Source organism: Anabas testudineus, chromosome 9 (genome assembly GCF_900324465.2).
Source record: "Anabas testudineus chromosome 9, fAnaTes1.2, whole genome shotgun sequence".
Lineage (NCBI taxonomy): Eukaryota > Metazoa > Chordata > Actinopteri > Anabantiformes > Anabantidae > Anabas > Anabas testudineus.
The window spans coordinates 11936621-11963661 of NC_046618.1; the positions used below are offsets into that span (position 1 = coordinate 11936621).

At 40.1% G+C, this 27041-nt stretch overlaps 4 protein-coding genes across 6 annotated transcripts; 3 read left to right on the plus strand and 1 right to left on the minus strand.

Annotated features, from left to right (window-relative positions):
• Positions 1 to 302: 302 nt before the first annotated feature.
• On the plus strand, positions 303 to 9049 carry ube3b (ubiquitin protein ligase E3B). The gene is made up of 27 exons (XM_026343272.1): positions 303 to 709; positions 888 to 1062; positions 1194 to 1311; positions 1561 to 1620; positions 1716 to 1820; positions 1914 to 2010; positions 2117 to 2202; positions 2340 to 2422; positions 2597 to 2702; positions 2790 to 2910; positions 3035 to 3212; positions 3362 to 3528; positions 3629 to 3796; positions 3962 to 4133; positions 4211 to 4329; positions 4423 to 4537; positions 4655 to 4754; positions 4831 to 4950; positions 5052 to 5228; positions 5328 to 5438; positions 5525 to 5662; positions 5774 to 5839; positions 5926 to 5984; positions 6075 to 6257; positions 6437 to 6548; positions 6646 to 6738; positions 6829 to 9049. Exons 2-27 carry the CDS (start codon positions 902 to 904, stop codon positions 7018 to 7020), a joined length of 3207 nt encoding a protein of 1068 aa, XP_026199057.1. The 5' UTR covers positions 303 to 709; positions 888 to 901; the 3' UTR covers positions 7021 to 9049.
• A 294-nt stretch (positions 9050 to 9343) lies between these two features.
• Positions 9344 to 12914, plus strand: aldh3b2 (aldehyde dehydrogenase 3 family, member B2). 2 transcript variants are annotated; one of them, XM_026343273.1, is made up of 11 exons: positions 9344 to 9486; positions 9564 to 9623; positions 9929 to 10109; positions 10203 to 10313; positions 10607 to 10727; positions 10823 to 10908; positions 11229 to 11310; positions 11390 to 11779; positions 11864 to 12030; positions 12123 to 12222; positions 12312 to 12914. In XM_026343273.1, exons 1-11 carry the CDS (start codon positions 9479 to 9481, stop codon positions 12509 to 12511), a joined length of 1506 nt encoding a protein of 501 aa, XP_026199058.1. In that variant the 5' UTR covers positions 9344 to 9478; the 3' UTR covers positions 12512 to 12914. The 2 variants fall into 2 exon arrangements, with proteins under 2 accessions (XP_026199058.1, XP_026199059.1); XM_026343274.1 differs by having other exon boundaries at positions 9579 to 9623.
• mmab (metabolism of cobalamin associated B) lies at positions 12634 to 14754 on the minus strand. The gene is made up of 9 exons (XM_026343275.1): positions 14600 to 14754; positions 14275 to 14333; positions 14089 to 14182; positions 13938 to 13995; positions 13764 to 13836; positions 13570 to 13667; positions 13424 to 13488; positions 13208 to 13267; positions 12634 to 13125 (listed from the first exon to the last, which is right to left on the minus strand). Exons 1-9 carry the CDS (start codon positions 14701 to 14703, stop codon positions 13041 to 13043), a joined length of 696 nt encoding a protein of 231 aa, XP_026199060.1. The 5' UTR covers positions 14704 to 14754; the 3' UTR covers positions 12634 to 13040.
• Positions 14755 to 14916: 162 nt separating this feature from the next.
• Positions 14917 to 22530, plus strand: mvk (mevalonate kinase). 2 transcript variants are annotated; one of them, XM_026342308.1, is made up of 11 exons: positions 14917 to 15147; positions 15223 to 15293; positions 15617 to 15764; positions 15907 to 16051; positions 17737 to 17892; positions 18693 to 18796; positions 18967 to 19012; positions 19193 to 19283; positions 19700 to 19819; positions 20057 to 20210; positions 20999 to 22528. In XM_026342308.1, exons 2-11 carry the CDS (start codon positions 15225 to 15227, stop codon positions 21148 to 21150), a joined length of 1185 nt encoding a protein of 394 aa, XP_026198093.1. In that variant the 5' UTR covers positions 14917 to 15147; positions 15223 to 15224; the 3' UTR covers positions 21151 to 22528. The 2 variants fall into 2 exon arrangements, with proteins under 2 accessions (XP_026198093.1, XP_026198094.1); XM_026342309.1 differs by lacking the exon at positions 15223 to 15293 and having other exon boundaries at positions 20999 to 22530.
• Positions 22531 to 27041: the final 4511 nt, after the last annotated feature.

Sequence of the window (27041 nt, forward strand, 5' to 3'; positions counted from 1 at the left end):
TAATTGGCCGCGCAACGCCCAATTAATAAAAACGTTATGCCCTACATTGTTTCGTGAATATTTTCAAGATTTAGAAAAAATAGCTTTAATTAGGTTAGGTTAGCTTTAGACAGCACATTTCCGCTGTTGAGTAACATTGATAACAGTCCCCCTCCACCCACCCAACACTGTAAAAAGAAGCTTTATAAACTTCCAAAAATACAACGTTTCTGTTACGGCAACGTAAATAATCCTAGTTTGTGATATTTTAGACATTCCACTGATAAATATTATTATATAAAGACTTTTACATGAAGACAAACTCTAGCCGGAAACATTTAATGCGACACAGGGGATTAATGGCTGCAGTCAATGTACGGATCTCTTCTCATTGTTTACATTTCGAAATGGTATGTTCCCTGTGTTTTTGAGACTGTCATTGATTCAGGATCACACCTAACCCCGAAAAGATGATAAATATCGCCAAAGTAATGTGGAAACATTCTCGCTGAGACAGTATCAAGCCGATGAGCGGTGAACTAGCCCTGTGTGCTAACTATCCCAGCTCCATCTTTACTGTTTCTCCCGTTGCTTCAGAGATGGCAAGTTAGTTTTCGTTAGTCTCGGCTCTGCTCCTGCTTGGGTCTCAAGAACAACCAAATGACTAAGGAGGTATAGCGTCAGGTCAGCCTAAAGGCCAGATCAATTCTTCATTTGAGGAACATCGCAGGTATGTTTACGGGTATTCACAATAAACAGTGTGATGACGTGCAGTTGGAAAGATATTTTACGACCACAGCGGCACAAGCTTCACTAAGTGCAGATATTGATAAAATGTTTTCAGTTCACACATACAGACAATTAGTTTTGAAGTACGGCAACCAACTGGATTATATTCTTCCTCTAAGGTCTAAGGTGCACAATGTTCAGTGTACCCCAGAGCTCCAAGTCCGAGTTCCTGGACAAGGCCAGGCAGGCCAGGGAGGAAAGGAAAGGACACAAGGAGAAGGAGAGAGCAGCAATCCAAGTTCAAGCTCTGGTCAGGAGATTTCTCTGTCGCTGCAGCCTCCAGAAGCAAATAAGGTGCTGTCCATTTTTGAGATGTATTGCTCCCTGTGATTTGAAGAGCTTATAAGGATCTCTGCAGTTTATAACCTCCATCATATTATAATCATCATATCTTTGGCTCAGTGTTTCCTTATGTGTCTCACCAGGAAAGAAGTTGATGACTATTTTCAAGCATCTGAAACTGGGACCTCAAAAAGAAATGCACTTTCAATTTTTAAAATTGCTCGGAAATTACTATTCATATATTGCCAAGAGGATAAAATGGTGAGTTAGCAGCTGTTCTGATTTGGTCAACACATTAATCATAATTACTATGACACAACTAACTAATACTTATATGTGTGTATAAATATAAATAAAAATATATTTACACACAAAATATATTTTTCCTGTTAACTCTCACCTTTTATATAGAGGCTACCATGGAAAGGCTGTTGAAACATATCACACATAATTTAGGTTTTTGTCCTGAGCTGTATGATTCGAACTTGTCTTATTTTGCACATTACACAGAGGTTTGAGAAGCTTTGTCGAGCTATTCTTGCCAGCATGGAGGTAGAAAATGAACCTAAGGTGAGTATTCTTACTTTTTACCTTCTACATTTGACTGATTCTTATCTGTAAATCTTGTCCCAGTCTTAGTAAATGTGTTCACATTTGTCTCTCAGGTTTGGTATGTGTCTTTGGCTCTCTCCAAAGACCTCACCATTCCTTGGCTCAAACAGATTAAAGATGTGTTGTGGACCTGCTGTCAGCTACTGAAAAATTTAAAGGTTAGACCTGGTTTGAAACAATAAAATGTGTTTTGCTATTCATCTCATGATATCAATGATTCATGTTATTGCTACATGTCTTGTGATTTGCAGCCTGACATACTTCAAGACAATAAACTGGTGACACTGTACCTCACCATGCTGGTGACCTTTACTGATACTTCAACATGGCGGATAGTCAGAGGAAAGGGTAAGTCTTAAGCCAAGCTGAGGTTGTTAATATAAACATGAACATATATTGTTGGAGGACATGCTTCCTGCAAAGTAAACATTATATCTTCCCTTATTTATGTTAGGAGAAGCTCTGAGACCTGCTTTGACGAGGATTTGTGAAAACATCATGGGCCATCTCAATCAAAAGGGATTCTATTCAGTACTGCAGGTTCAGTATTAAAATTCATATATTTCTGATTAACATTAAACATTAAATGAGGCATTCTGGCAGCTAGTTAATGTGTGTTAAGTGTAAACTGTCATTTTATATACATGTTGTATTTAATTTAAAATTTTCTTGCATAGATCTTGCTGACCAATGGCTTGGCTCGTTCTAAACCATCTCTCTCTAAAGGCACCCTGACTGCTATCTTCACTTTGTCATTAAGGTGAGCTGAGAGTGAGTGATCTGATGGTTGCAGCTGTTATTTAAAAATACTCTATAGTACAATTTTGATGCACAAGGTGCGGTAGACATGTAATATCCAGTTTCGTTAAGTTTGCTGTTTGTTTTGAGGTGGTATTTGCACCCTGTCCTTTTAACGTAATCTAATATTTTTTAGGCCAGTCATTGCTGCTCACTTCTCCGATAATCTGCTAAGATCGTTCCTCATTCACATCATGTCGGTTCCCGCTGTTGTATCTCACCTCAATGTGCTCACTCCAGAGGTAAATATTCTCTCATATATAATGGGTATAATCATTTTAGTTATTAAAGAGTATGATTTAATATCTTTAATATCTCTGTCCCAACAGTGTATGGCATCTATACAGACGCACGACCTCCTGCGGAAGTTCATTTTGTTTCTCAGCAGGGAAGAACAGTGTTCAGACATCTGTGTGTGTCTTGAAGGAAGCCACACACTATGCTTGCTTGGTATAGTTATTTTGTTAAAAATGTTCTTGCACTTACATTTGTTATAGTTGTGTGTGGATGACAGGATCACTGTATCTTGTGAAAAATTTTAACCTTGTTACTGCATCTTTCTCATGTTTGATAGGCAACCTGATTCACTTGGGCTACCTTAATGAGAAAGTCCTTGAAGAGGAGGCCAGCCATTTTGTGAAGGTCCTGACTGATATGCTGTCTTACTGCCAGAGATACGTATCCCAAAAGAAGTCCAACCTTACCCACTGGCACCCTGTCCTGGGCTGGTTCTCACAAACTGTAGACTATGGGTCAGTAAAATAGATATAAAGATGGTTTAAAAAACATAATCAGGCTGCCTGGTTCCTGAGAAAGAGATCAGTTCTCCTTTATTAAAAGAATAATGCCAGCTAAACCCCACTGTGCCCCCCCTTTGTCTGTTCTTTCCTCCATTCTGTAGTCTGAATGAATCAATGCCACTGGTCACCAAACAGCTTCAGTACCTGTGGAGTGTTTCTGTCATTCGAACTCTCTTCAGTGACGTTCTCTCTAAAAAGCTGGAGAGTCAGGAGCCCACTCCCCCACCGCCACAACCTAGCACATCACAAAACAATCTACCAGTTAAAAGTGAGTTGTAGAGAAAAATGTAATCTAGTATTTTAAAATAAGTACAGCGTGTTTGTTGAAGGTTCTTTTCATCCCTTATCTGTTGTGTCTGTTTAAATAGACCTCTTCAAGCGAGCATTTCAGAAGTCAGCTTCTGTGAGAAATATCCTGAAACCCGTAGGAGGCAAGCGAGTTGACTCAGCTGAAGTTCAGAAGGTGTGCAGCATCTGTGTGCTCTACCAGAGTGCTCTGTCCACACTGACGCAGATACGCCTCCAGATACTCACTGGTCAGTACCAGAACCTTACATCTATACTATGATACAATACTATGCAAACATTAAGTATTTTTGGAAACATCCTGGAAAGTTCGTGGTGGAGTATGTCACTGTACATTCTGTGTTTTGTTTTGTTTTTTTGTTTTGTTTTTTTTTTTTATCTCCTTTTTTCTGCAGGTCTGACACATCTTGATGATCTTCTACCTAAACTTTGGGCCTTCATCTGCGAGCTCGGTCCTCAGGGAGGCCTCAAACTCTTCATGGAGTGTCTGAACAATGACACTGATGAGTCCAAACAGCTCCTGTCCATGCTCATGCTCTTCTGTGACTGTTCAAGACACCTCATCACGTAATTTCACTGATTTTTACTGTGTCGTGCCACATGAAGCAGCAGCATTTTATAACACACCTTTGACTTTGTTACAGAATTCTCGATGACATTGAAGTTTATGAAGAACAAACATCGTTCAAGATTGAGGAACTCATCACTATCTCCTCGTTTCTGAACACATTTGTGTACAAGATGATATGGGATGGCATCTTAGGTGCGTGAGCGCTCTTGTTTAATTTCGAAAGTTATGATGATATCACCTTGCTAAAATATCAATTTTTACTGAAAAAGCTTGTTTATTTAATAGAAAATGCAAAGGGTGAGAAGCTGGAGTTGTTCCACAGTGTTCACGGCTGGCTGATGGTGCTTTATGAACGGGACTGCAGGCGAAGATTCACCCCTGACGACCACTGGCTGCGCAAGTAAATACAAACACTGAACAGCTGTTATAATAAAACGTTAAGCTTTTATGGAGGGATACGCTGCTTGTGGATAACATTTAACAACTCATATTTACATCTTTGTGATGTTGAATTCAGGGACCTGAAGCCCAGTCTGTTATTCCAAGAGCTGGAAAAGGGCAAGAAAAGGGCGCAGCTTTTACTGCAGTATATCCCACATGTCATTCCACATAAAAACGTGAGTAAACGAGGTCCTTTCATTTAAGGCAAAGTGTCATTTTCAGCTATATAATTGTTTTAACTTTACATTGCAGAGGGTGCTGTTGTTCAGGAACATTGTTACAAAGGAAAAAGAAACTTTAGGATTGGTAGAAACAAGCTCTGCTTCACCTCATGTCACCCACATAACCATTCGTCGCTCGCGGATGTTGGAGGTATGGAGAAAACTAATCACATATATGTTGAGAGCAAGCTTTGAAAGTCTCTCACAGTTTTAGAAGTCATCCCAAAATATTTACCACTTCCCTCTTCTTAGGATGGATATGACCAGCTCCGTCGGTTGCCAGTGAATTCCATTAAAGGTGTCATACGTGTGAAGTTTGTTAATGATCTAGGAGTTGACGAGGCTGGTATCGATCAGGATGGTGTCTTCAAAGAGTTTCTAGAGGAAATCATTAAGAAGGTGTTCAATCCTGCACTCAACCTGTTTAAGGTAATTAAAGCAAACTGTGTGCCATTTTTAAACCACCACACTTCTGCTGCTGACCGTGATATTTTATATTTGGTGTGATTTAAAATGTATTTTCCATAGACTACGAGTGGAAATGAGAGGCTGTATCCTTCCCCCACATCATACATTCATGAGAACCATTTGCAGCTGTTTGAGTTTGTGGGGAAGATGCTGGGAAAAGCAGTATATGAGGTACACTTGATTTCCATTAATTTGTTGTTCTCACTTTAAAGACTGTTTTAGGAGATGTTCAGTGATCATATCTTCTGTGTATTCAGGGCATTGTTGTGGACGTTCCTTTTGCTTCCTTCTTCCTCAGTCAAGTCTTGGGTCACCACCACAGCACTTTCTACAGCTCCATCGACGAGCTTCCATCACTTGACTCTGAGTTTTACAAGAATCTCACTTCCATCAAAGTAAAAAAATACACTTGGACTTTTTTTGTGACGTTTTACTTTTCATTTTAATCTCTATCTCACATTGTGAGACTTTATTATCTATATCTATCTATATACTTTATGTTTCAGCGCTATGATGGTGATGTAGGTGATCTTGGACTGACGTTATCCTATGATGAGGACGTCATGGGGCAGGTAAAGATGGAAAACGTCGAACATACGTTAAAGTGGAGTTAAATGCTTGAAATTCAGTTAATTTAAAACTTAATTTTGTTTTACAGCTTGTCTGTCATGAGTTGATACCTGGGGGCAAAACTATGCCAGTCACCAATGAAAACAAGTATGTTAATTCGGATTCTGTTAAAAAAAACCTGTGGTCCTTCAACTGGTTGTTGTTCCCTTAACTCGTCCCCTCTCCTATCTCCTGCAGAATCAGCTACATCCACCTCATGGCTCACTTTCGGATGCACACACAGATAAAAGAGCAAACTGCAGCTTTCATCCGGGGCTTCCGCAGCATCATTAACCCAGAGTGGCTGCATATGTTTTCCACACCTGAGGTTCAGCGTCTTGTCTCAGGAGACAATGCTGAGATTGATCTCGACGACCTCAAGTGTGTAACATTTTATCTCAGATTTAATCATGACTGAAATATACATTATGTGATTGTAATAAATTTACAGCAACAACATTAACAACATTACTTCTGAAGTATACTCAACCTAAATACCTTGGTCTAGTTGCAGCAGACGTTTTCCTTCATGTTGCTCGTCATTATTTTGTTTTTCACAGGAAGCATACAGTATACTATGGAGGTTTTCACAGCAGCCATCGTGTGATCATCTGGCTGTGGGACATCCTGTCCAGTGATTTCAATGCTGAAGAGAGGGCTATGTTCCTTAAAGTAAGCTGTTCTTTCTATGCCACAGCCAAAAACTTTTCATTACTAACAAAAGGTGATTAAACCATTGTCTTATATTCTTTATCATGTGTTTTTACAGTTTGTTACGAGCTGTTCAAGGCCTCCTCTTTTAGGCTTTGCCTACCTCAAACCACCTTTTTCCATCCGTTGTGTGGAAGTTTCAGATGATCAGGTGAGAAAAAAGAAGGATGAAACTGATTCTGCTTACAAGTGGTGTTATTGCTGCCATCCCATTTTTCCTAAGAGTCTTTCATATGTCTAGGACACTGGAGATACCCTTGGCAGTGTCCTCAGGGGCTTTTTCACGATTCGCAAGAAGGAGCCGGGTGGTCGCCTTCCCACTTCATCAACATGCTTCAACCTGCTCAAACTACCCAACTACAGCAAGAAGAGTATTCTGCGCGACAAGCTACGCTATGCTATCAGTATGAACACAGGCTTTGAGCTCTCCTAACGCGGCTGCATCAGGACAATCTGCGTTGGAGGGTTGTGTTAAGCAGTCTGAACCGAGCAAGAGGTTCGGCTCAGCTAGACTGGAGCCACTCACATCAAAGAGGCTTCATCCTAACAAAAGGGAAAACATGAAGGAACTAGAAATGCTCCTTTTGTCTCTTTCTAAAACGACACGAGCTGTGTTCAGCTCACTCCCTCACATCCACGGGCATGCTGTTTCTGCAGCACAATCCAATTTTGAGCATCTCCCCCGGCCACTCCAAAAATTCAATATATCATGTATTTTACTTGATCAAATACAGATATACAGTGGCTTGATTTCTGTTTCTCAGGCTTAATGGAATCATTCTTGGATCTAACACTCCCATTTTAGGACAACTGGAAAGCAATACCGATACAATGCAAGCCATTAGACACATGGCCGACTCACTCGAGTGAAACCAAGTGATGCATTGTTAATATACTTATAAGCTTGGACTCCATTATCTAAGTAACTTTTAGTTGATATTGGATGAGTCCTAAAATGTTTTGCTGAACATAATGCATCTTTTATAAATGGAAGACAAATCAATGTCTCGTGCTCAACCTCTGTGAGGGAGGAGAGGCTTATAACGGCAGTCATACAGTGATTACATTATGTCCCATTCTGAGAAAATTCATGTTGACCTCATCCCATTACTCTCTGCTAAAAGACACGGCAGTCACCTGGGAGGAGTGTTAGTGCCCTCTGATTTGTAAATTCATAGTACATTTGAAACTTACCTCTGCCTCAGTTGTGATGAAGCAGCAACAAATTTCTTAACATAAAAAAAAAATCAGATCTAGCTGTTGGTTGATTTAAAGATGTCTTTGCTGTAGCTGGGGAACTAGAAATTTTAGGAACTGGAAATGTTTTGTGACTGTTTGTGTGTCTGTCCGAGCAGAACAGACACTGGTCATTTGCTCATGTCACATATCTGTTTTACACTCCAAAAAATGAAGAGTACCAATCAATGATATTCAATCAATGATGCTAGTCTTTAATACTTAAAGTGAAACTAATGATTTCTCTGCACACTCTTGAATAATGCTGAGTGCCTCGTGTATTGCCATTTTCCCTTTCTATTACATCTCACTGCTTTTAGCTGTAACTGGTTACCACATATATTGGAAACAAGCCATAGAAACAGGGGCTACGTACTAAGAAATCTTCTCTGCTCCTACTAACAAGACAGTGCAGAAACCCAACCACTGTACTACCACTACAACGACTACAACCAAGGAGGGTTTTAATACTCTGTGGACTTTTTAAGCCATGTGGAAAAGAAATTGATGTTTAAAAACCTCTCAACATGATGTCACGGACTTGTTTGTCAATCTGATGAGACTAGTTGGTTTTAAGTGGGCCTGGAATAGAAATGATGCACACGTTTCTGCAGTTTGTGGCTGTTGGGAAGAGGGACATGATGGATGTTTCCTCATCAGCCTAAACATTACTTAACACAGGGTTCAGTTGCATCATGAAGCTAATGAGTTTATTCATCATTTCCCAGAAAGAGGACTGCAGCTTTCAAAGAAAGGATTAAAATAGAACATGAAATCTTCACCAAGTCCTTCTTTATGCAAAATGTTTAGTGTCATTAAAGAGTAGACATACTTTTGCTTGTAATAAACTAGTTAAGTAGTAATATGGCCGCTAACTTGTGTAAAAATACCCTAAAAAGGTCTACTAACCAGATTTAACTATTTTCAAATTTGGCAAATCAGTCAGACAGATCTTACTCCAACTCTCCTGATTTTAATCTGTTCTGGCAAGAAGTGGAAATTCTGCAAAAGCATTTACACGACACACACTGCACTGACTGTGTGTTGATGTGCAAGAGACACGACGGATACCTCACAAGCTTGTCTGTCTCCTTTGATCTGTTTTAAATGATGTCAAGAGTGCAAGTTTGGTCTGCTGAGGCGGACTTTGGATGTCCATTCTTTTAGAACACTATAATGATGATGATGATGATGATAATAATAATAAAACCACCCTTCATGTGAAAGTTTTCATTTCTTTTTAAAAGTGTCTTTTAAAAACTCCCTCCACTGCCACATGGAGTGTGCTGCTGGAAAAAAAAAAACGAGCTTTCCATGTAAGATTTGTCCATGTGTAAGATAATATTTTTTCCCTGTAATGTTAAATCTTGTACATCATTATTATACATATATATAAACATCATGTACTTTAAATGATATGCACATAAAAACGGTGTTTCCCGTTTCCCAGAACTCCTCCTTCTCTCTCTCTCTGTCTCTTTTTTAATGACTTTATTCCAAACACCTGCTCAGTCTGGAGAGACGCCTGCGGCTCCAGAGAGCAGCGACGCACGGCGCACAGGGGACCTCCTGCTGTGTGACGGGCCCGTGAAGCCCCCAGTGAATAAGGGGAGTAAAAACCCACGACTCGGTCCTATTCATCTTTGTGATCGTTGATGATGAGGTGAATGTTGCTGTTGTGAAGATTTCCCCTTAAAAACCTGTTGCAAATCTCTCAGCTGTTTGAACCTGAACTTGCAGAATAACCATGAGCAGCCCGCCGAGCCCTTCTCCAGCCCGATGGTTCAAAGCGCTGCGCAGGTAAATAACAGATTAAACTGAGAATGAAACGAGCAATCGCATGGCATGTGTACTGATTTTCACCTGTACGTGTGTTTGCTGAAACTGCTGGTTTATGGCTTGGTTCAAATATTCAACTCTACATGTTGTCAGCGGGTTTTCATAGGCCCACCTGCACACTACCTCCGTTTAGAAAGGTCAGCAGTGCAGAAAAACGCGCTTGTCACAGGAATGACCCGCTGACATGCAGAAGGTATTGTGATGATGCCTTTGATTGAGGTTGTGTGAACTTTCTTTGTCGTTTTAAATCTACTGATCTGTTTCAGGACCAGACTGAAGACTTACCCTCTAGAGTGTGGGGATCTGCTGAGGAGGGCCAGAGTTGCCTTTCAAGCTGGACGCACCCTCAAGGAGAGCTTCAGACTGACTCAGCTGGAGGCTGTGGTGAGGATGCTGGAGGAACATGAGGGGGACTTTGTAGATGCTCTTGGAAGGGACCTTCATAAGGTGACTCTCAGACAATTCTCGAGTATATATTTATATATATAATATATTTATTGGCATTCAAAAAAATCCTTTTATTTCTGTTTTTTTAACCAGCCACGATTTGAGACAGTTGTGTCAGAACTGATTCTGGTCAAAAACGAGGCGCTTCATGCCATCAACAACTTTAAAAAGTGGATGCAGCCACAGCATGTGGAAAGAAACCTGGTGAGACTATTCTGTTTGTATTATATTCCTGTTTCGAAAAACAGATCCATCATTTTATTGGTGCTATTCGTGACTTACACAACCATTTTGGAAAGAACATAGTCTTTTACTGCTACAAAGAAATGTATTGTGCTAAGCCCACCAAAGCAGATTAGAATATTACCTTTTGCAAGAAGAAGGTGACCTGATTTGTTTTTCCTCTGTTCATCAACCTGTGCACTGATAATCTCTGCCAGCTTCCACTGAGTGTAGTTTCACTCTCACCTCATTTTTAACTTGTCTGTTTGCTTTAGTCCACCACATTGGATGAGTGTCTTGTGGTCAGTGAGCCGCTGGGGGTGGTGTTTATCATGGCGACCTGGTGTAGTCCTGTACAGACGTGTCTGGTGCCACTGGTAGGGGCCATAGCAGCAGGTGGATATATTCAAGATATTCATTAAGTTTTTTTAATTGTAGTGTTAATTGTTCTCCACCCAAGCTGACTAATAATAACTTATTAATTACTGTAGGAAACTGTGCCGTCATCAGCCCCTCCGAGTACACCGCTCACACAGCAGAGCTTCTTCATCGTCTCACCCCTTTTTACTTGGACAATGTGAGTAGTTCTGAACCAGCAGGGAGGGTTGATTGCTCTGCTTAATGTAATGTCACGTCACAAACTGTGGTATACTTTTTGTATATTACATTATCAAATCATGTTGTAAATACTTGCTAGATATTATGTTTAGATTTTGTGCCAATTGCTTTTGGGTCTTTGAGCTTTCAAAGGGTGACTTCATTCAATGAAGCTGTTTTTATGTGATAATATAGAGCTTAAACATTAAAAGACTGAGTCACAAACTATATGTTTGCAGTTTACTATGAAACTGTAGTTAAAATGTGGTAATCTGACCTAAAATTCTTGTTTTCCTCAAGGAATGCTTCCATGTGATTATTGCAGGCACACATGATTTGCCTGAAGTTGTAGAACTCAAATTTGATCACGTGTTTTTTACAGGTAAATATAAAATCACTATCCTAATATTTTTGTAAATATTTATTAAATTATTATTGATGCACTGGCTGTCGATCCTTAGGAAACATAGAGGAAGGGAATAGAGTAGCACAGGCTGCAGCACGCACTCTCACACCAGTCACCCTGATTCTGGGGAGCAAGAACCCATGTTATGTGGACCAACACTGTGACATTGCCACCGCAGCGCAACGCATTGCTTGGGCTCGTTTCCACAACGCTGGACAGAGCTTGGTGGCACCAGACTACATCCTGTGCCACACAGATGTCAAAGCACAGTTGGTGCAGGCCCTGAAGTGCTGTCTAACACAGTTCTTCGGTTCTGATCCCAGAGAGTCCAACAGCTTTGGTCGCATGGTCAATCTGGAGATCTTCAACCGTATGAAAGACATACTGTGGAGATCTGGCAAAATAGCCGTGGGTGGACAGGTGATAGAATCAGAGAAATATATCGGTGAGAATACTTTGTGATAAGACAAGCCCCCTTAAAACATCATATTTGATTGTTTTACACTGATGTGTTTTGTTCTGTCTGAAGCCCCAACTATTTTGACTGAGGTGGTGGAATCAGACCCCATCATGCAACAAGATGTTTTTGGTCCAGTTCTTCCTGTTCTGAGTGTAAATAATGTGGATGAGGCAATTTCCTTCATTAATAAGCAAGATAAAGCCCTCTGTGTGTACGCTTATTCCAGCAACAGCAAGGTATATGATGGTACATTAGAGCTAACACAGGAATCAATATGCCAACCTTGTGCAGTCAATGTGTATTCTGACCATGTATTTGGTCAATGCAGGTCATCTCAAGGCTAATGAGTGAGACCTCTAGTGGAAGCTTTTGCTCCAATGACAGTGTCCTGCAGAGTCTGATGGTGGCTCTGCCTTTTGGTGGAGTGGGTAAGTCTGTAGCATCACAGTATTAACTGTGCCAAATACAGCATTGGAATAATGTTGCCATTAATCTGTCCACTCTCCCAACATTTAAGGTGCCAGTGGAATGGGCTCCTACCATGGACGCTACAGCTTTGACACCTTCTCTCACAGGAAATCATGCCTGCTAAGAGGCACAAGGTTCGAGTGCGTTACCTATCTGCGTTATCCACCCTATGAGGACCGCAATCTGTCTCTAATGACGTGGGCCAGTGCTCTTTCTCAGAAGAGCCAGGGTTGGTGCCAGATCCTGTGAGGCGGGTGACAGAACCTTGCTGGGGAAAAAAACAAAAAAACCAAAAAAACAACACGTGCACCTTATGTTGGGAGCAGTCACAACATGCAAAAATATTGTTACTGTATTGAAAAATAAGTAAAATCCACAGGGGTTTGGGCACCTCACCATGGTAGTAATTTAATCTCAGGGTTTGATGACAGTCGATGCCTGGCAAGGAACTGATATGTGATGAGAATAATCCTCAATTGTTTAAGGTTTGTCTGGAAAAAATACCCTAGCTACACATAATCTTACCTTTTAATGTACATGTTTACGTGATGTGTGGTGCAATATTAAATAAGAGAATGACTATTAATGGATGTACTGTACATGTACTGGATGGAAGGGTTAATGACCTATTTTTTCACATTTAGCTAAGAAACAAGTAAAAAATGAATAAAACAGTCTTGGAAATGATTCATATTAATATATTTGCACTACAACAAAAGTGTGTGCAATAAAATAAAAACAAATTAAGCTTTTGTCTTAATATCATCCAAGAATCTAGTCATTCTGGTCTTTTGTAGATTTTCTCCTTGCTGCCTTCTTTCATGGCTGCATACCTGGCCACGGTGAACAAGTAGTCGCTCAATCTGAGTGAAAAGGGTGGGACATTTATCAGATGTGTAGTCAAGGATCCATTTTCTCATATAAAGTTTAAAGCACTGGACTGACCTGTTCAAAAACCTGGCAACATCTGGATCTACCTCCCCTGAGCGCACAATTGGAGCAACACTGTAAAAAGAACGAGCTGTCAGATTCAATTGTACCACGGAAACCAGACAAATGGATTAATTTAAGTATATCAAGATAATGTTACAACCACTTATATATTTTAGGTCTGAGTGGTTGTAACGGTATCTTAGTAGAACAGAACATGATGAATCTGACCTGCGTTCTGCTCTTCGGCACACTGTCCGAGCAAAGTGCAAAGATGCACTGCTCTTCCCTCCAGACTACGAAATACAAAACATAGCTGTTGGTGCAAAATCTGGACTTGAGATTTCTATTGTACACAGATGCACATATGGGCTTACAGGTAAAATAAAGCTGGTCAGAGGCGGAAGTTCCTCTGTAAAGGTGTCAATCCAGCTTTCCAAGTCTGCAATTGGCTGCGGAGTAAATTTTGTTCTTTCTGGCAAAAACACAAGGGAAAAAAACAGGGAATATTTCAACACACAATGCAAAGTAAAACTATTTTACTTTATTAAACTAGCCAGCGTTTGCGTACTTGTGTGACTTTCTCTTGCAGATGATTGAGGCGTGGCAATATTGGAGCCCACGTCTTGTAAAATGCACTGTATCTGCAATGAAAAGAGTAAAATACAATTAGAAATGTTATCTCTGGTTAATGTGAAAGATTCAGCACTGAAGGAAGTTAATAAATATTATATTAAAATCAAACCTTGTCCAGTTGATCTATGAACGTGTGGCCTTTGTCAAGGCAAAACTCTCTAGCCAAACTGTAATGTACAAATTAATGTAGTCATTTCAGGTAAAGCACCATATAACAAATAAAACAAAATCAATTGACAATTGAATAGCAGAAATCTTACCCTATAGCAGATGATAGCTCATCTGTGTTTCCCAAAGCTTCAAAAATTTGATCCTCCTTTGGCCTTCGTTCTCCTGTAAAGGTGCTTGAGAATCCTTTTAAGGGATACACAAAGCTTCCAGTCAAACTATTTACTATCACAGCATTTTCACATTTATTTATTACTTAATAACAATAGAAAAACAACCTTTGTCTCCAGTTTTGGTGTATATTTTGGGTCCCCTGTTGTCCCCCTCGGTGGAGTAACTGATGGTGTAAAAGGAAGATGATAGAGGCATTTTATGTTTGGTACATCTCAACAGTTAACTCAAGAATTAGGACTGGTACACAGTACAATAACAAAGTCAGTTTTTGTTTCACTGATTGTGAGCAGGTTTTTGTCTTTATGTGGTTATTTTTCCTGTGTAGCAGCAACCAACACAGCACTGTTTAACACTACCTGACCTGAATGATATCATCAAGAGCGCAACACTTTAAACATGTACATGACAAAAACAGGGATATACAAATACCTTCTGTCTGAACAGAGTATTGTCTTTGTCCGATGCTCGCTTATGAGCCTGACTGCCCTGACTATACATCGGAGATGAGCAGGTTTGACAATAAACGAAGCCATGTTTTGCTAGTTATGCTAACAGCTGACTGTTCGCGCATCGTGCCTCTTGGCCCCCCGTGGTGTCCGTAGTTATGGGCGTTTCATTTTTATCGCATGATTGGTCAACTCACCGGATGGTGGGATGACGCTGGACGCTGATTGGACAGACCATTCTCTGTTCACCCAGCGGCGATGCTGATTGGACACTGGAAGCCGAGCCTACGTCTCCTCCTGCTGGACCGTGGGGCTGCTCGCACGCAGAATCACGCTGCGATGAAACCCTGTACTCGCAGCTTCATCATTTTCTGTGACCATGAAAGTGATTTGTTAAACCTTCGATAGTCGTCGGGCGTTTAGGAAAAGCGTCCAGCTGTGGGACAGAACTGTCGACAGCTTTTTGCTGCTTCAGCGGATTAACATTAGCTAAAGGTGGCTAAGTTAGCTAATAAGAACAACACATGTAAGGTTAGTGAGTGACAAGTTGAAGTTTCAGATCTGCTCCTATCTAGACACAATTCTGAGCCCTCGAAACTGTTACAGTAATGGACTACATTGTGTCTGCTCCGGGGAAAGCGATCCTCCATGGAGAGCATGCGGTTGTGCATGGAAAGGTAACCTGTGGAAATGACTCTACAGCTTACACTGATGTTAACTGACTATTATTATCAACAGAGACAAAGACAAGGAAGATAGTTTATCAGATGTTTTCCTCTACTGATTTTTGTCAGTGCTCATTTTACTGCTGTTTGCCCAAGTTACTCCTTGATTTTCACAAGGGGTTTTATGGAAAACACAATAAGTAATCACAAAATCAAAGTATGACTTAGAAAATAATTGGTATTAACGAAAACATATGTGACTCCAGTTAAAAGGCTTAAAGTTGAGCAAATGTGAATCATTTGTGAATTTGCTGCCTGTTGTTAATCAATTTCAGGTCGCTCTTGCTGTCAGTTTGAACCTGAGAACATATTTACGGTTGAAAACCACCACTACTGGCAAAGTTTGCATCAACCTCCCAAATATCGACACATTCCTCTCCTGGGACCTGTCAGAGCTAAATCAGCTTATTCCTTGTTCCCGTGGTAAGAAAATATGCAGCAGGGGGGGTTGTAAACACCTATTTTCTGCTGCTATTAATTTACACAATTTTCTAGTGTTATGTTGTGAATCCCATAGAGAAGGCATTCTGTGTGAGAGATTGTATCTGTAATCTCATGTTTACAGGCATGAGGGAGGAGGTGAAACGTCTGGATGCTGAACTTGTGAGGAGACTGCGTGAATTTGTCGGTATAACAAATGGAAACCTGGATACTTGCAACATGGCCACCTTGGCCTTCCTTTACATCTATCTTTCAGTGTTTGGATCAGGGTGAGATAAAACTATTGTTCATTTTATTATTGCAGCTACCTCACTTAGATGGCCACACAAACAGTGCATTGAAAAAACTGAGACCAGGCCCGGCAAATACATTTGCAGATGTGTAGCTTCAGACCTCCAATTTTAGTCCAATTGACTCCACCTTTGGCAAATAAATATCAGTACAAGTTAAGAAATGGAAATATTGACATTTTGATGTGCTCCAGCCACAGCATCTACAGACAAAAAAGACTGTAGCATCTGCAAATGTGACATTTTTACCAGCAGCAGGAATTGGCCATTGTAGCTATATTTCTTTTTATAGCTATTGACTGTGTGCAAGAGAATCTGAGGTGTAAGATATGACATTTTAAAGCTGTAGCATTTATGGTGAATACTGGGAGATGTGCACTCTGCCCATGTAATCAGAACAGTCTTGGAGAGCAGTGAACACAGGAAACATGCTGAGAAGAGGATACAAAGTGATGTTTCATTTCTGTTAATTATTTTATTTTCATTTTAACATGTTAAAATGTAAAATCTCAAAGACACTCATCAAAACAATGCTGTTATAAATAAGTCTGCAGCCAGAACTTTTATTGATTGAAGGTGGTAAAAATTTTAAAATTGTAACAGCAATTAGTTTCTGTGTCTGTAGGAGGTCCAGGAAAAAGTATAAGTAGCCTCACAAGCCAAAAATCGCTATCTTTGTTTGTGAGCTATAAGATGATATAAATTAACTTGGGTAATTTAAGACATTTGTCAGTTATGTAGTTTGTAGTGTGTCATAGTGAGGTTATTTGCTTATTGCAGGTTATCCTCTGTACAGTGAATATTGCTTTAATTGATTTGTCTTTGTTGAAATGAAATGCCTTACTGCTGTCACACAGTCAAACTCAAATGCAGCTTTTATGGCTTGACTCTTTTCAGTATTTTGAAAATGCTTTATTTGCAAAAATATAGACATCTCTGGGGAGAAAACCCCAGAAAAAATCTCAACACTTTGAAATGAAGACAGTAAAGAGAGACAGACAGAAAGGCCGGATGTTAGTTTTCGCAGCTCCAGCAGCTGTGAACAGGGAAGATGCTCAGAAACATTAGAGCTGCAGGTTGTCAGGAGGTTTAATCGCTGCTGACACGGTGCTGGCGTGTCTGGGAGAGGTGATAGGTTCTGACAGAATGGCCACTAATGAGAGTCTGGCACTGGGCCACACTGCAGCCTTTAACAAGTCTGGATGTGCTTTTCCCTTGAGAGAAGAACTGGACAATTAGTTTAGAGTATTTCCTGTCTGCCCAAAAGCAGTTTCCCTGACAGACGTTGACAGCAATGTCAAGGAAGTTTCTGTTGCATATAATAGTGTGTGGATTACACACACATTACACACTCCTTAGAGTTATGCATCCACTCTATGTGCACCAGATCATGTGATCCATAATTTACTTCATTTTCCTTTTTGCAAAAAGACACCATAAATGATTGTAAATGAGAAATGACTATTTGTGATTCTAAATAATTATTTTGTATATGTTTGTTGTTGTTGTTTTCCTTCTCATTTTGGTGGTGCAGTTACAATTTCCTATGGCTTGTGCCTTTTAAATACAGTCACTTATACATCTCTGACAAACACTAGTCATATAAATAGTATGTAAATGTCCATATACTATCAGAAGCTTAGTCTTTATGTTTATTTTCTCAGAAAGCTGCCCAGCTTGACAGTGTCTGTGTGGTCGGAGTTGCCAACTGGAGCAGGACTGGGGTCAAGTGCTGCTTACTCTGTGTGTTTAGCTGCAGCTCTGCTCTGTGCAAGTGGAGTCATTCCCAGTCCTCTCAAAGAGTGGGATCACACTGCCAGGTAAAAAAAAGAAAAGAGAAAGCCATTATAATAAGGTATCCAGGACTGTAGTGATGTACGCAGTCTGCACAGAGACCATTTCTGATGAGCATGTTCTAAAATGGCATTTAACTAAAAACTAAGAAGTACAATAAATCACAGAAGCAGAAAATGTGTCTCATACTGTGAAAGTGAACTTTGTAGGTCGTATAATATATAGAAATCAATCAGTAGATCGCAGCTCAATGAAAACTGTTTCAGACACTTCTGTTTTATTTTTGATGACTGTGTCAACTATTTTATTTTGATGCTCATTTTTAAAAAACACAAGTACAATATAATTATGTAACACAACCCCACATATAACCAATCTAATCAGAAATGAGAGAAATAAAATGGGGATAAACCATAAGAAATACATCAAATATTAGATTTTCATTCAAATGATGCCGACATTGGTTGGAATTTCTTTACCAGTACACAAAACTGATTACATGTTTTTTTTAATCATGATCCACAAAAACTTATTGAAACAGACAATAACAGGAAGTTTAGGCAGCTTAACCTTGTAAACGAAGCTCTTGTTTTTGTTTTTTTGGGATGCATTATCATGCAAGGTCTGGAGATTAAGTTGCAGCTTGCAAACTGCAACATTCATATCATTAGGATTCAGTTGTAGTTTATTGTGCTACAAATCCTGTGTTCTTACAAAGAATCAGATTGTTTCATCTTAAACATCTCTATAAAAACAGGTAAAGTAAAGTAAAGTAAAGAGAATGCCTGTGGGGCTTTAAGTTCTTTTCATTTTAAAATGACTGCAGGTGGTGTCAGGAGGACCTGGAGCTGATCAACAGCTGGGCTTTCCAGGGAGAGATGATCATCCATGGTAATCCTTCAGGAGTAGACAACGCTGTAGGAACATGGGGTGAGGCCTGAAATCATCTGGCATACGGCACACTACATATGGTGTTGTACCTCCCTTTGTCTCTGTGGACACGCAGCACTCTTTAATGGACTCATCAGTGTATTGTACCACCGCTGTTCATTATAATCTGATGATTATCTATTTAATGATTTTGATTTCCCTTTATGTAGGTGGCATGCTGAGATTCTTGGCCGGGAAGATAATACCACTGAGCAGGTAATGAGTCTGATTAACAGTTTTAATTTGATTTCGTTTAAAATGAGGACAGAGTCAATTAATAAAATGTATTTTTTGCTCCCAGAATACAAATATTGTCTGGGAAAAAATTAATGCATCTGCACAACATCTGAATAATACTTCTCTGTGAACTCTCTGATCTGTCTGCTTTACTTCCAGGGTGCCGTTATTAAGAATACTCCTCACTAACACCAAAATACCACGTAGCACCAAGGTACTTGTTGCCAGGGTGAAGGACAAAATTAACAAGGTACTAAATGGTTTCTTCCTCCCCCGTGTGTTACTTACTGACACTGTAATTAATATAATAGGTGGTGCTTTTGCATAGCAGGTACTCCAGAGCCCAGCGTTGAGTGCCTTCATAAAATATTGAAATTAAACTCTTAGCCAGCACCCCTGTGTCCTGTTGCCTTGGTGACACCCGCAGGTGTGCAGATTTCTTTCTCAGACATAGATAGGCCTGGATGGTGTTGTGGCAGTGTTGTGATCCGACCTGAGCTCAACCAAAGTCAAAACTGTCATTTGTGTTTTTGTACACAGGTTATCCATCATGAAAGTGTTTGAATTTTTTTTTAAAGCTGCACACACATGCACTCTTTTAGCTACATGGACACCTGCCATGATGTTGAAGATAATGGTTTCATCTGTTAATTTCCCCTCCTGTAGTTTCCCTCTGTCATGACCCCTGTGCTTGACTCAGTTGATGCTATTTCCTGCACTTGTGAGAAAGTCCTCTCAGAGATGACCTGCGAGCCGATCACAGGAGAGCACTACAATATACTGGAGGTACACTGTATTATTAATTGTGTAAAGCGCGTTGCATTATAAACATGTTGTTGAGATGGTAAAATCTAGTTGTATGCTTGTAATGTATGTGTATATATATACTTATATATTTTATTTATTACTTTTGTTAAAGTGTACAGCTCCTCTTTAAATTGAGAGCCACTTGTATTCATGTCCACACAACAGTTCCCTTCCATGAGCAATAGGTTTCATCTGCATTAACTGATTTATTTATAGGAGCTTATTGACATCAACCAGCACCATCTGAATGTAATGGGTGTGGGACATCCTGCCCTGGACACACTGTGTCGGGTCACCATGGAAAGAGGGCTCCACAGCAAACTAACTGGTGCAGGGGGAGGAGGCTGTGGCATCACACTTCTAAGACCAGGTACTGTCGGCTACTTGCTCTGGTTATGTGAAAGGTAAAGTCGGGGGTCTGTCTTTTTTTCTAAGCAGTGGACTTTGAATACTGTTGTAATGACTTCTTCAATTTAAATTATACATATGACTGATGTTAATCCATCATTGTGTGCAGCCTGTACTGCACCCTGCAATGAATTAATCCTATGGTTTAATTTGATGAGACTGATGAACCAAACTGACAACAAAAGTTCTGTTTTCCTCAAACACTCCCTCATCCTTTTCTTTCTAAAATAATTTGAGTGGCAGGAAATGATGAAAAGGATGCACAAAAAGGGTCCTTTGGTGTGCAGGTATTACTGCGCCATTGGTGAAAGCAAACAAGCAAAGAACAGATAAGCAAAGAACCTGCATGTTCAGTCTTTGTTTATGCCTGCAGCCTGTAACATACTGAATTTGAATACGTTTAAAATCCTCCAAATAGATTTCCAAATGTTATTTGCTTTCTTTGCAAACAATCCCACCTGTGTGAATTACAGCGAATTTCAAACACATCTAGTGTCTTTATATGTCTATCTAGTATCTAGTCTTCTCTACAGTTCTCACAGAGTATTTGTGATACCACTCATTGAGACTCTTTTAAGCATTTTGTTTTATGTTCATGGAGTAAGCAACTAAAGAGAGTATTTGATGGGGCTACAATACACACTTAGCTGTTAGAGACAGAGACTTTAAAGCTTGGCTCACTTTCTTATCCCGTTCCTGACAGCACCACTGTCGAACATTTCATGTACTGTCTGTGTCTTTATTTTGTAGAAACTGACTCCTCTGTTGTCCGGAGCACAGTGCAGGACTTGCGAGACTGTGGCTTTGACTGCTGGGAAACCAGTATTGGTGGGCCAGGTGTCCAGCAGCACTCTCCACTCTCTGTTAAGGAGGAAGTTTTGGAAATTTTAAACCGATACTGAACAAGAAGACGGACTGAAGAAGGTTTTCTTTTTGTTATCTGTGCCTCAAGACCTGAGGTACACATAAAGTACACATCATTACTGGAAATATAAAGGGCTGGAGCAAAGGACATTTCATACCGGACAATTCATATATTTAAAATGTTGTTAAATACATTTTTTTAATGATTGTAACTGAAAAACATTCTAGTCTAAGTTAGTTTTGAAACTAACAACAAACCAGCTATGTTTTGGGTGAAACTTTTGCCTGTCAGATTTCCTCTGGGATACAATTTTGTGTACCAAGTGTGATGCTCACTAGATGGCATCAGAGTTGCACAAGTATTTTTATGGAACAGGATTTTAAGCAAGAGGCTGTGATAAAATTGATGGAAGCGAAGCACAGGCAGCATTAATTCATATTTTACTCACAACGTTTAAAGCAGCAGGGCCAAGCAAAATGAATAATAATAGATTAGACCATCGTTGGTCATTAATTACTTTCATTCTGTAGAATTTACAGAAAATTATGAAGGAGAAAAAGTTTGAGTTCATCAAGCTGAGGGACTTTTTATTTTAATTTTTTTCATAGTTGTCATAAAGTAAGTGCGGATTAATGTTTCTCCTCTCATGGTCAATTTTAGGGGAATGTAAATATTTTATTATATATCTAAGCCAAGACTATTAAATAATGTCACGAATATGTTCTGACATTTATTCACATGTTGAATGTAATTAAATTGCTGCCTGGAATTAGGATTATTAAAACAGAGGTCTGCTGCTTCAAACATAACATACGTTTTGTTGCTGCATTGGTTTTTAAAGTGTCCTCTCCATTTACCACTAATGTTTAAATGTAAAGTTATTCTAAAACCAAAGAGCATTCTGTGACTTCAATTTCTTTGTCTTCAAAGTATCTTAAATAGCTGTATTATTTGGGTAAAGATTATTGTTATTATGCGTCATTCATTTCTGCAGTAAAAGCCTAACAGGCTGTATTGTTTTGGTCAAAGAGGCTGGAGAGAGGGGGACAGCAGCGTGAGCGTGTGGCCTCTCTGGAGCCTCTGGATTAGCGACACTATAATGTGAATCAACAACAACCAGCATCCTTCTGTGAGTCACTTATTTGTGCTGACATGTATGGGTGCACACAGACACACACTCGAACGCACACCAGCTTTCCCAAATTCTTTCCCACCTAATCGCTCATCCTCCTAAGCATTACAAAATATCCTGCAAATGCCGGAGATACAGAAGATGAATCTGTTTAGAATATCCCTGATTTGGGGAAAAGGTCATTGTGGGATTCAGCTGAGTTTGAATATCTATTTCATTTTCTACTTTTTAAATGTCACGGAGATTGAGTAGTATGAATCTGGCAGTGTACGTGAATAAACGACATTTGTCACCCTCCCTCCTTTTCCGCCTGGCGCCCCCTCTGTCCTCTTGAATTGTGTCATCTTTATGTCAGGGCAGCCCCCCGTCAGCATGCTGCACAGTTGCCCCTAACCCCTGCTGGAATTTAATTACCACTGCGCTTTTCAATTGAAATGGCATTGACGAGAGGGGACAAGAGGGAGACAACAGAGCCCGTTTCATTTGAAGCCCTTCTTTTTTCTTTTTCTGTCTCATTCTCTCTTACTCCTCTCCTTCTACCTCTGCAAGGCACAGATGGTTTTCTTTTTTTTTTATTTTTTTTTTTTATCAATGTCAGCGCCTGCTTCTTTCTGCTCTGATGAATAGAATCTAAGGAGGCCCTGAGATTATTTCAGATAACAGAGGGAGTGCGGAAAGGGGGTCAAGGATAGAAAGAGAACGTCAGAATTCAAGTCATATGCAGCAGAGAGACATATGATCGTACAATTGTTAGGGAGTTTTGTTCCAACAGATCCGTGCGGGAGAATGTCTAATTTTGTCTGAATAGAAGCAATAAAATGTTTGCTGAGTGGTCTTACTCACTGTGTCCCTCAGTCGACTGGTGAAATGCTTGTCAGGAGCCATTAAATGTAGAATTGGGCTTGACTGACAAGATATTGTGTTGCTGATTGCCGCTGGTGTTGCTAACAGGGATTCATGTCTATATGACCTTCTATAGGGAGCATCAGCCTTTGCATATATAGGCCTTTGCATCATAACACATTGTTGGTTGTTAATACAGAAATAACATCCGTGTTTATTATAGGACATCTGTGTTGAAATGGGGAAGAGGAATTGGCCAAAGCACAGAAGATTAGTGTGAGTGTTCTTGCAGCATTTGTAAACAGAAATACACAGACTGAGGCAACATCAACATCATGAGCTCCTCTCTGCCATGATCTGCTGTATGATCCTCCTGGGGGTGTTTGCCCTTTTGGTAAATGGGGGTGTGGCGGCCGGTGTTAGTAGCAGGGGTCTGATTAAGATAGCAAGGCACAAGGGCCCTGCCAAAGAACAGTTGTATTGTTCTGTTAGTCCCAGCATAACATTTGTTTGTGCAGTGAAAAGGTTAAACTTTTTTTTTTTTTACACATGATACACAACTTTTGAAAGCAGAAATAACACATTCTGCCTCTTGGAAGCGAATGAGCACTAAAACACACTGTTGCCTAATTCAGTTCACGCAGGGGCTTTGTTGCTCTAGCCTTTCTTGTTCTGTAATGACCAGTACCTTTGACATATACTGTAATTGGTTTGATGTTTACCTGCGTCGTTTAGAGTCTGAGCCTACTAACGTTTGCTAATTAGCTCTAAACACAAAGTCAGTACAACCAACAGTTTGACAAACGTTTCACAGAAAACCGTAAAGTCAACTTTGTGATGCATGTATGATGCAGAAAAGGCCAAAGGATGTCCAAACTGATTAGGGTACGTCATCTGGAAAACATGGATGTTGGTTCAAAATTTCAAAAATGATCACAGACACTTCTGTGTCGACAAAGCGATGTGAGCTGCATGGATAAAACAAAGCAAATATCAGAGTGCAATAAATAAATCATTTAGAGCTGGAGATATAACTTTTTTTTTTTTCATCATCTCGTGGCCCCTCAGATTTATTTTACGACCCCTTGTGGTTCCCAGCCCCCAGATTGAGAATCTCCTTTCTCTTAATCAAACTATTTCAAATGAGTCCAGTGTTTGGTCTAGACCTGGCCTTCTGTCATGTGTATGAAATGGCCCTCAGTGTATACCTACTTGAGCTGTATTATTGTAAACATCTGAGACGCGCGACACAGAGCGGCTCCCAGTCCACCATTTTCCATCACAGAATTGTATCATGTCATTGTATTGATCCTGTAATTGATCCTGTGAAGTCGAGGGCATCTGCAACATACTCTGTCATCCCTCCGTGCTAGGAGTGCTCTTGTTTAATTGCAGGCTAAGGCGCTGTTTTTTCTTGTTGCCTTTGAAAAGCCTCATTGATTTTTATACCACCCTTCATCCTTGCTGTGCTCCGTTTTAAGAGCAAATCCCTTGTGCCGAAGTTGCTCAGAATGTAAAAGTATGAGATCTGTCTGCGCTTTTCACAAGGCTTCCAGGTGCAATCCAGACACGTTAACACTGTAGTAAAAAAGGTTGTGTGTGGTTTTTTTTAATATTTAAATTGAAGGAGGAAGAAGAGAAGCTGAACTACATTCTGTGCGTCTCTGTCTCAAAGGGAACTAATTCAATAACTAGTAATGATATGTCCAGTAGTTTGGGAGAAATCAGAGGTTTAGGTTTTGGTCTCCAAAAGAGAATATGTTAAATAATTTTATTATATGTTTGCATCTGTGGCTTTCTGCAAGATCTGCATCATACGTCAATTCTACATTACTCTAAATAATCTGAAGTCAATAATTCAAACAGGACTGGTATTTTTGTCAGGCTTTAAACTGCAGTTTAGAAACTGGCACAAAAATGTATTCAGTACATTAGGGTCTACGTAGAACAAAAATATCCTAAATGAAATTTGATTTGCATTAATTTGAGCAGCAGCTTATCTAACATTCATACTTTGAACTTGCTTTGAATTAGAAATAGGTTCTCATCATTTCCCTGGGATTGCAGCCAATTTATTGGATTTATAATTTTTTTTCTCAAAGGCTTGGGGAGGAAGATGATCTCAAAATGTTATCACATGACGTGGTGTGATTGATGGACCATTAAAACGTCAGCCAGATGTACTTAAAACCACAGCTTTTAGGTAGATAAATCATGGCACAAATGGATGCATAAAGCTGTTAGAAACAAACATTCCCATCTAGGGCTATCTGTGTTCACATAGTAATGGATGTTCTATCTACTCGTCTGTCTGCTGCACTGTACGTTTCTTTCTTCACATTTTCCCCACTCCCAGTGTATCTCCCGACCACTGCAGTCATGTAATTACAATGGGACAGGTAGGAGTGTTCATATTTCATCTGCTGCATTCACGATAACATCTAATAATCCGAAAGCGTTGCAAAATTGGTATCTCGTTGCTCATGCATTATGAATGAGTCACTGATTGCTTTTTTGCATAGATTAGCAATCATTTCACAGAAATCTTTCATATAAAATGTGCCAGGAGTGTTCTATCTCCTTCTCTGAAGAGTTGAGGTGACACATCCTGCCGCTTTTTAAGATAAGACAGATCAGGTGATACCACTTTCCCCCCTTGCCCCTCTGCTCCTTTTCTTGCTCTCTGATTTATTTCTCTATGCATATCATCACGGGGGGAGGGATAAGTGTAATTTTCAGCCCACTTTGCAACTGATTGCTCACTTAGTGAATATATTCAGCATCTGCAGTGTTATTGTGTTTGGAGCCAAGTGGCTAAGTACCACTGAGAGTCTTTGGCATCAAAGTAAACATTTGCAGACTCCAGAAGTCCATCGAGAAAAGCAAATCTTCAAAGCTCTGAGATTGTGCACCCTACATGTAGATTTCCGTGACCTCTGGTTGTCCTCACTTGTATCCCCAGATTGGCACATAACACACACAAAGTTGGCTCGTATGGTCTAGTGGCTAGGAAAATAGACTGGTGGCCGTGTCACAGTGTACCCAGGTGAGGTTTTCATACCACTTCTGTTTCCTGTCAGGCAAATAACCTGTTTCACAATCGCAGTGATCTACATAATCCAGTAAAATGTCAAGTCAAATTTATTTGAGAGAACACAGAGTTTTTTAACCCTGTGAGCAGTGCGACTATCTTAGTTTTAGTGCTACTAAGAGGTTCATGTAAACTCAACATGAAACAGAAATGTTCACAAACTTAAAAGTTCTCACATGTAAGGCTTTTTTAAGCTTTTCTTTTTTTAATAAAAGCTTTGTTTAATACTTTGTGTGCAGACTTGAGTTGTTGCTTTAGCTTGTCGCTGATTGAATAACAAAGGAAGTGTCAACAGTATGGGTGTGCATGTGTGGATGCCTGCACTGTGTTGCCTATTGTAACCTTTGGCCTTGGCCCTTTCCCTCAGATGGGCAGACTCTCAGCCAAGGCCCTGTGGAAGTTGGTACCCTCTGCCTGACAGCCTGTCAGTGCGCTATGGTGGTGATTTTTTTTTTTTTTTTTTTTGCAGGAGATGGTGTCTGATTGGGAGCAGTGTGTGAATAGCCCTGTCACACTCGATAAGCCAGCAAGACGACCTGTGACGGGGACATATGGCATGTTTGACAGGGAGAGAGGGTGCGAATCGCACTGAATGATAAAATGGTGTTTTTCCCCCTTCGGCAATGTCATGCTTTCAGGCAAGCGTGTGGACCATCGCTCACTCAAGCGGCTGACTCCGGCCTCCTTGTGACATCTCCTTCAAGGTCCTGGGTTTCTGTGCCTTGCGCCTGGCCAATTCTGACATGACGAGCCTGTGCTGCTCACAGCTGCTCCGTTAGCTTGTCGATGTGGGAAACATAATTGGATATCAGTTTAGTTTAGCGATGCAGACTGGGAAATCCATCTTAAGAGTCTGTTCGTC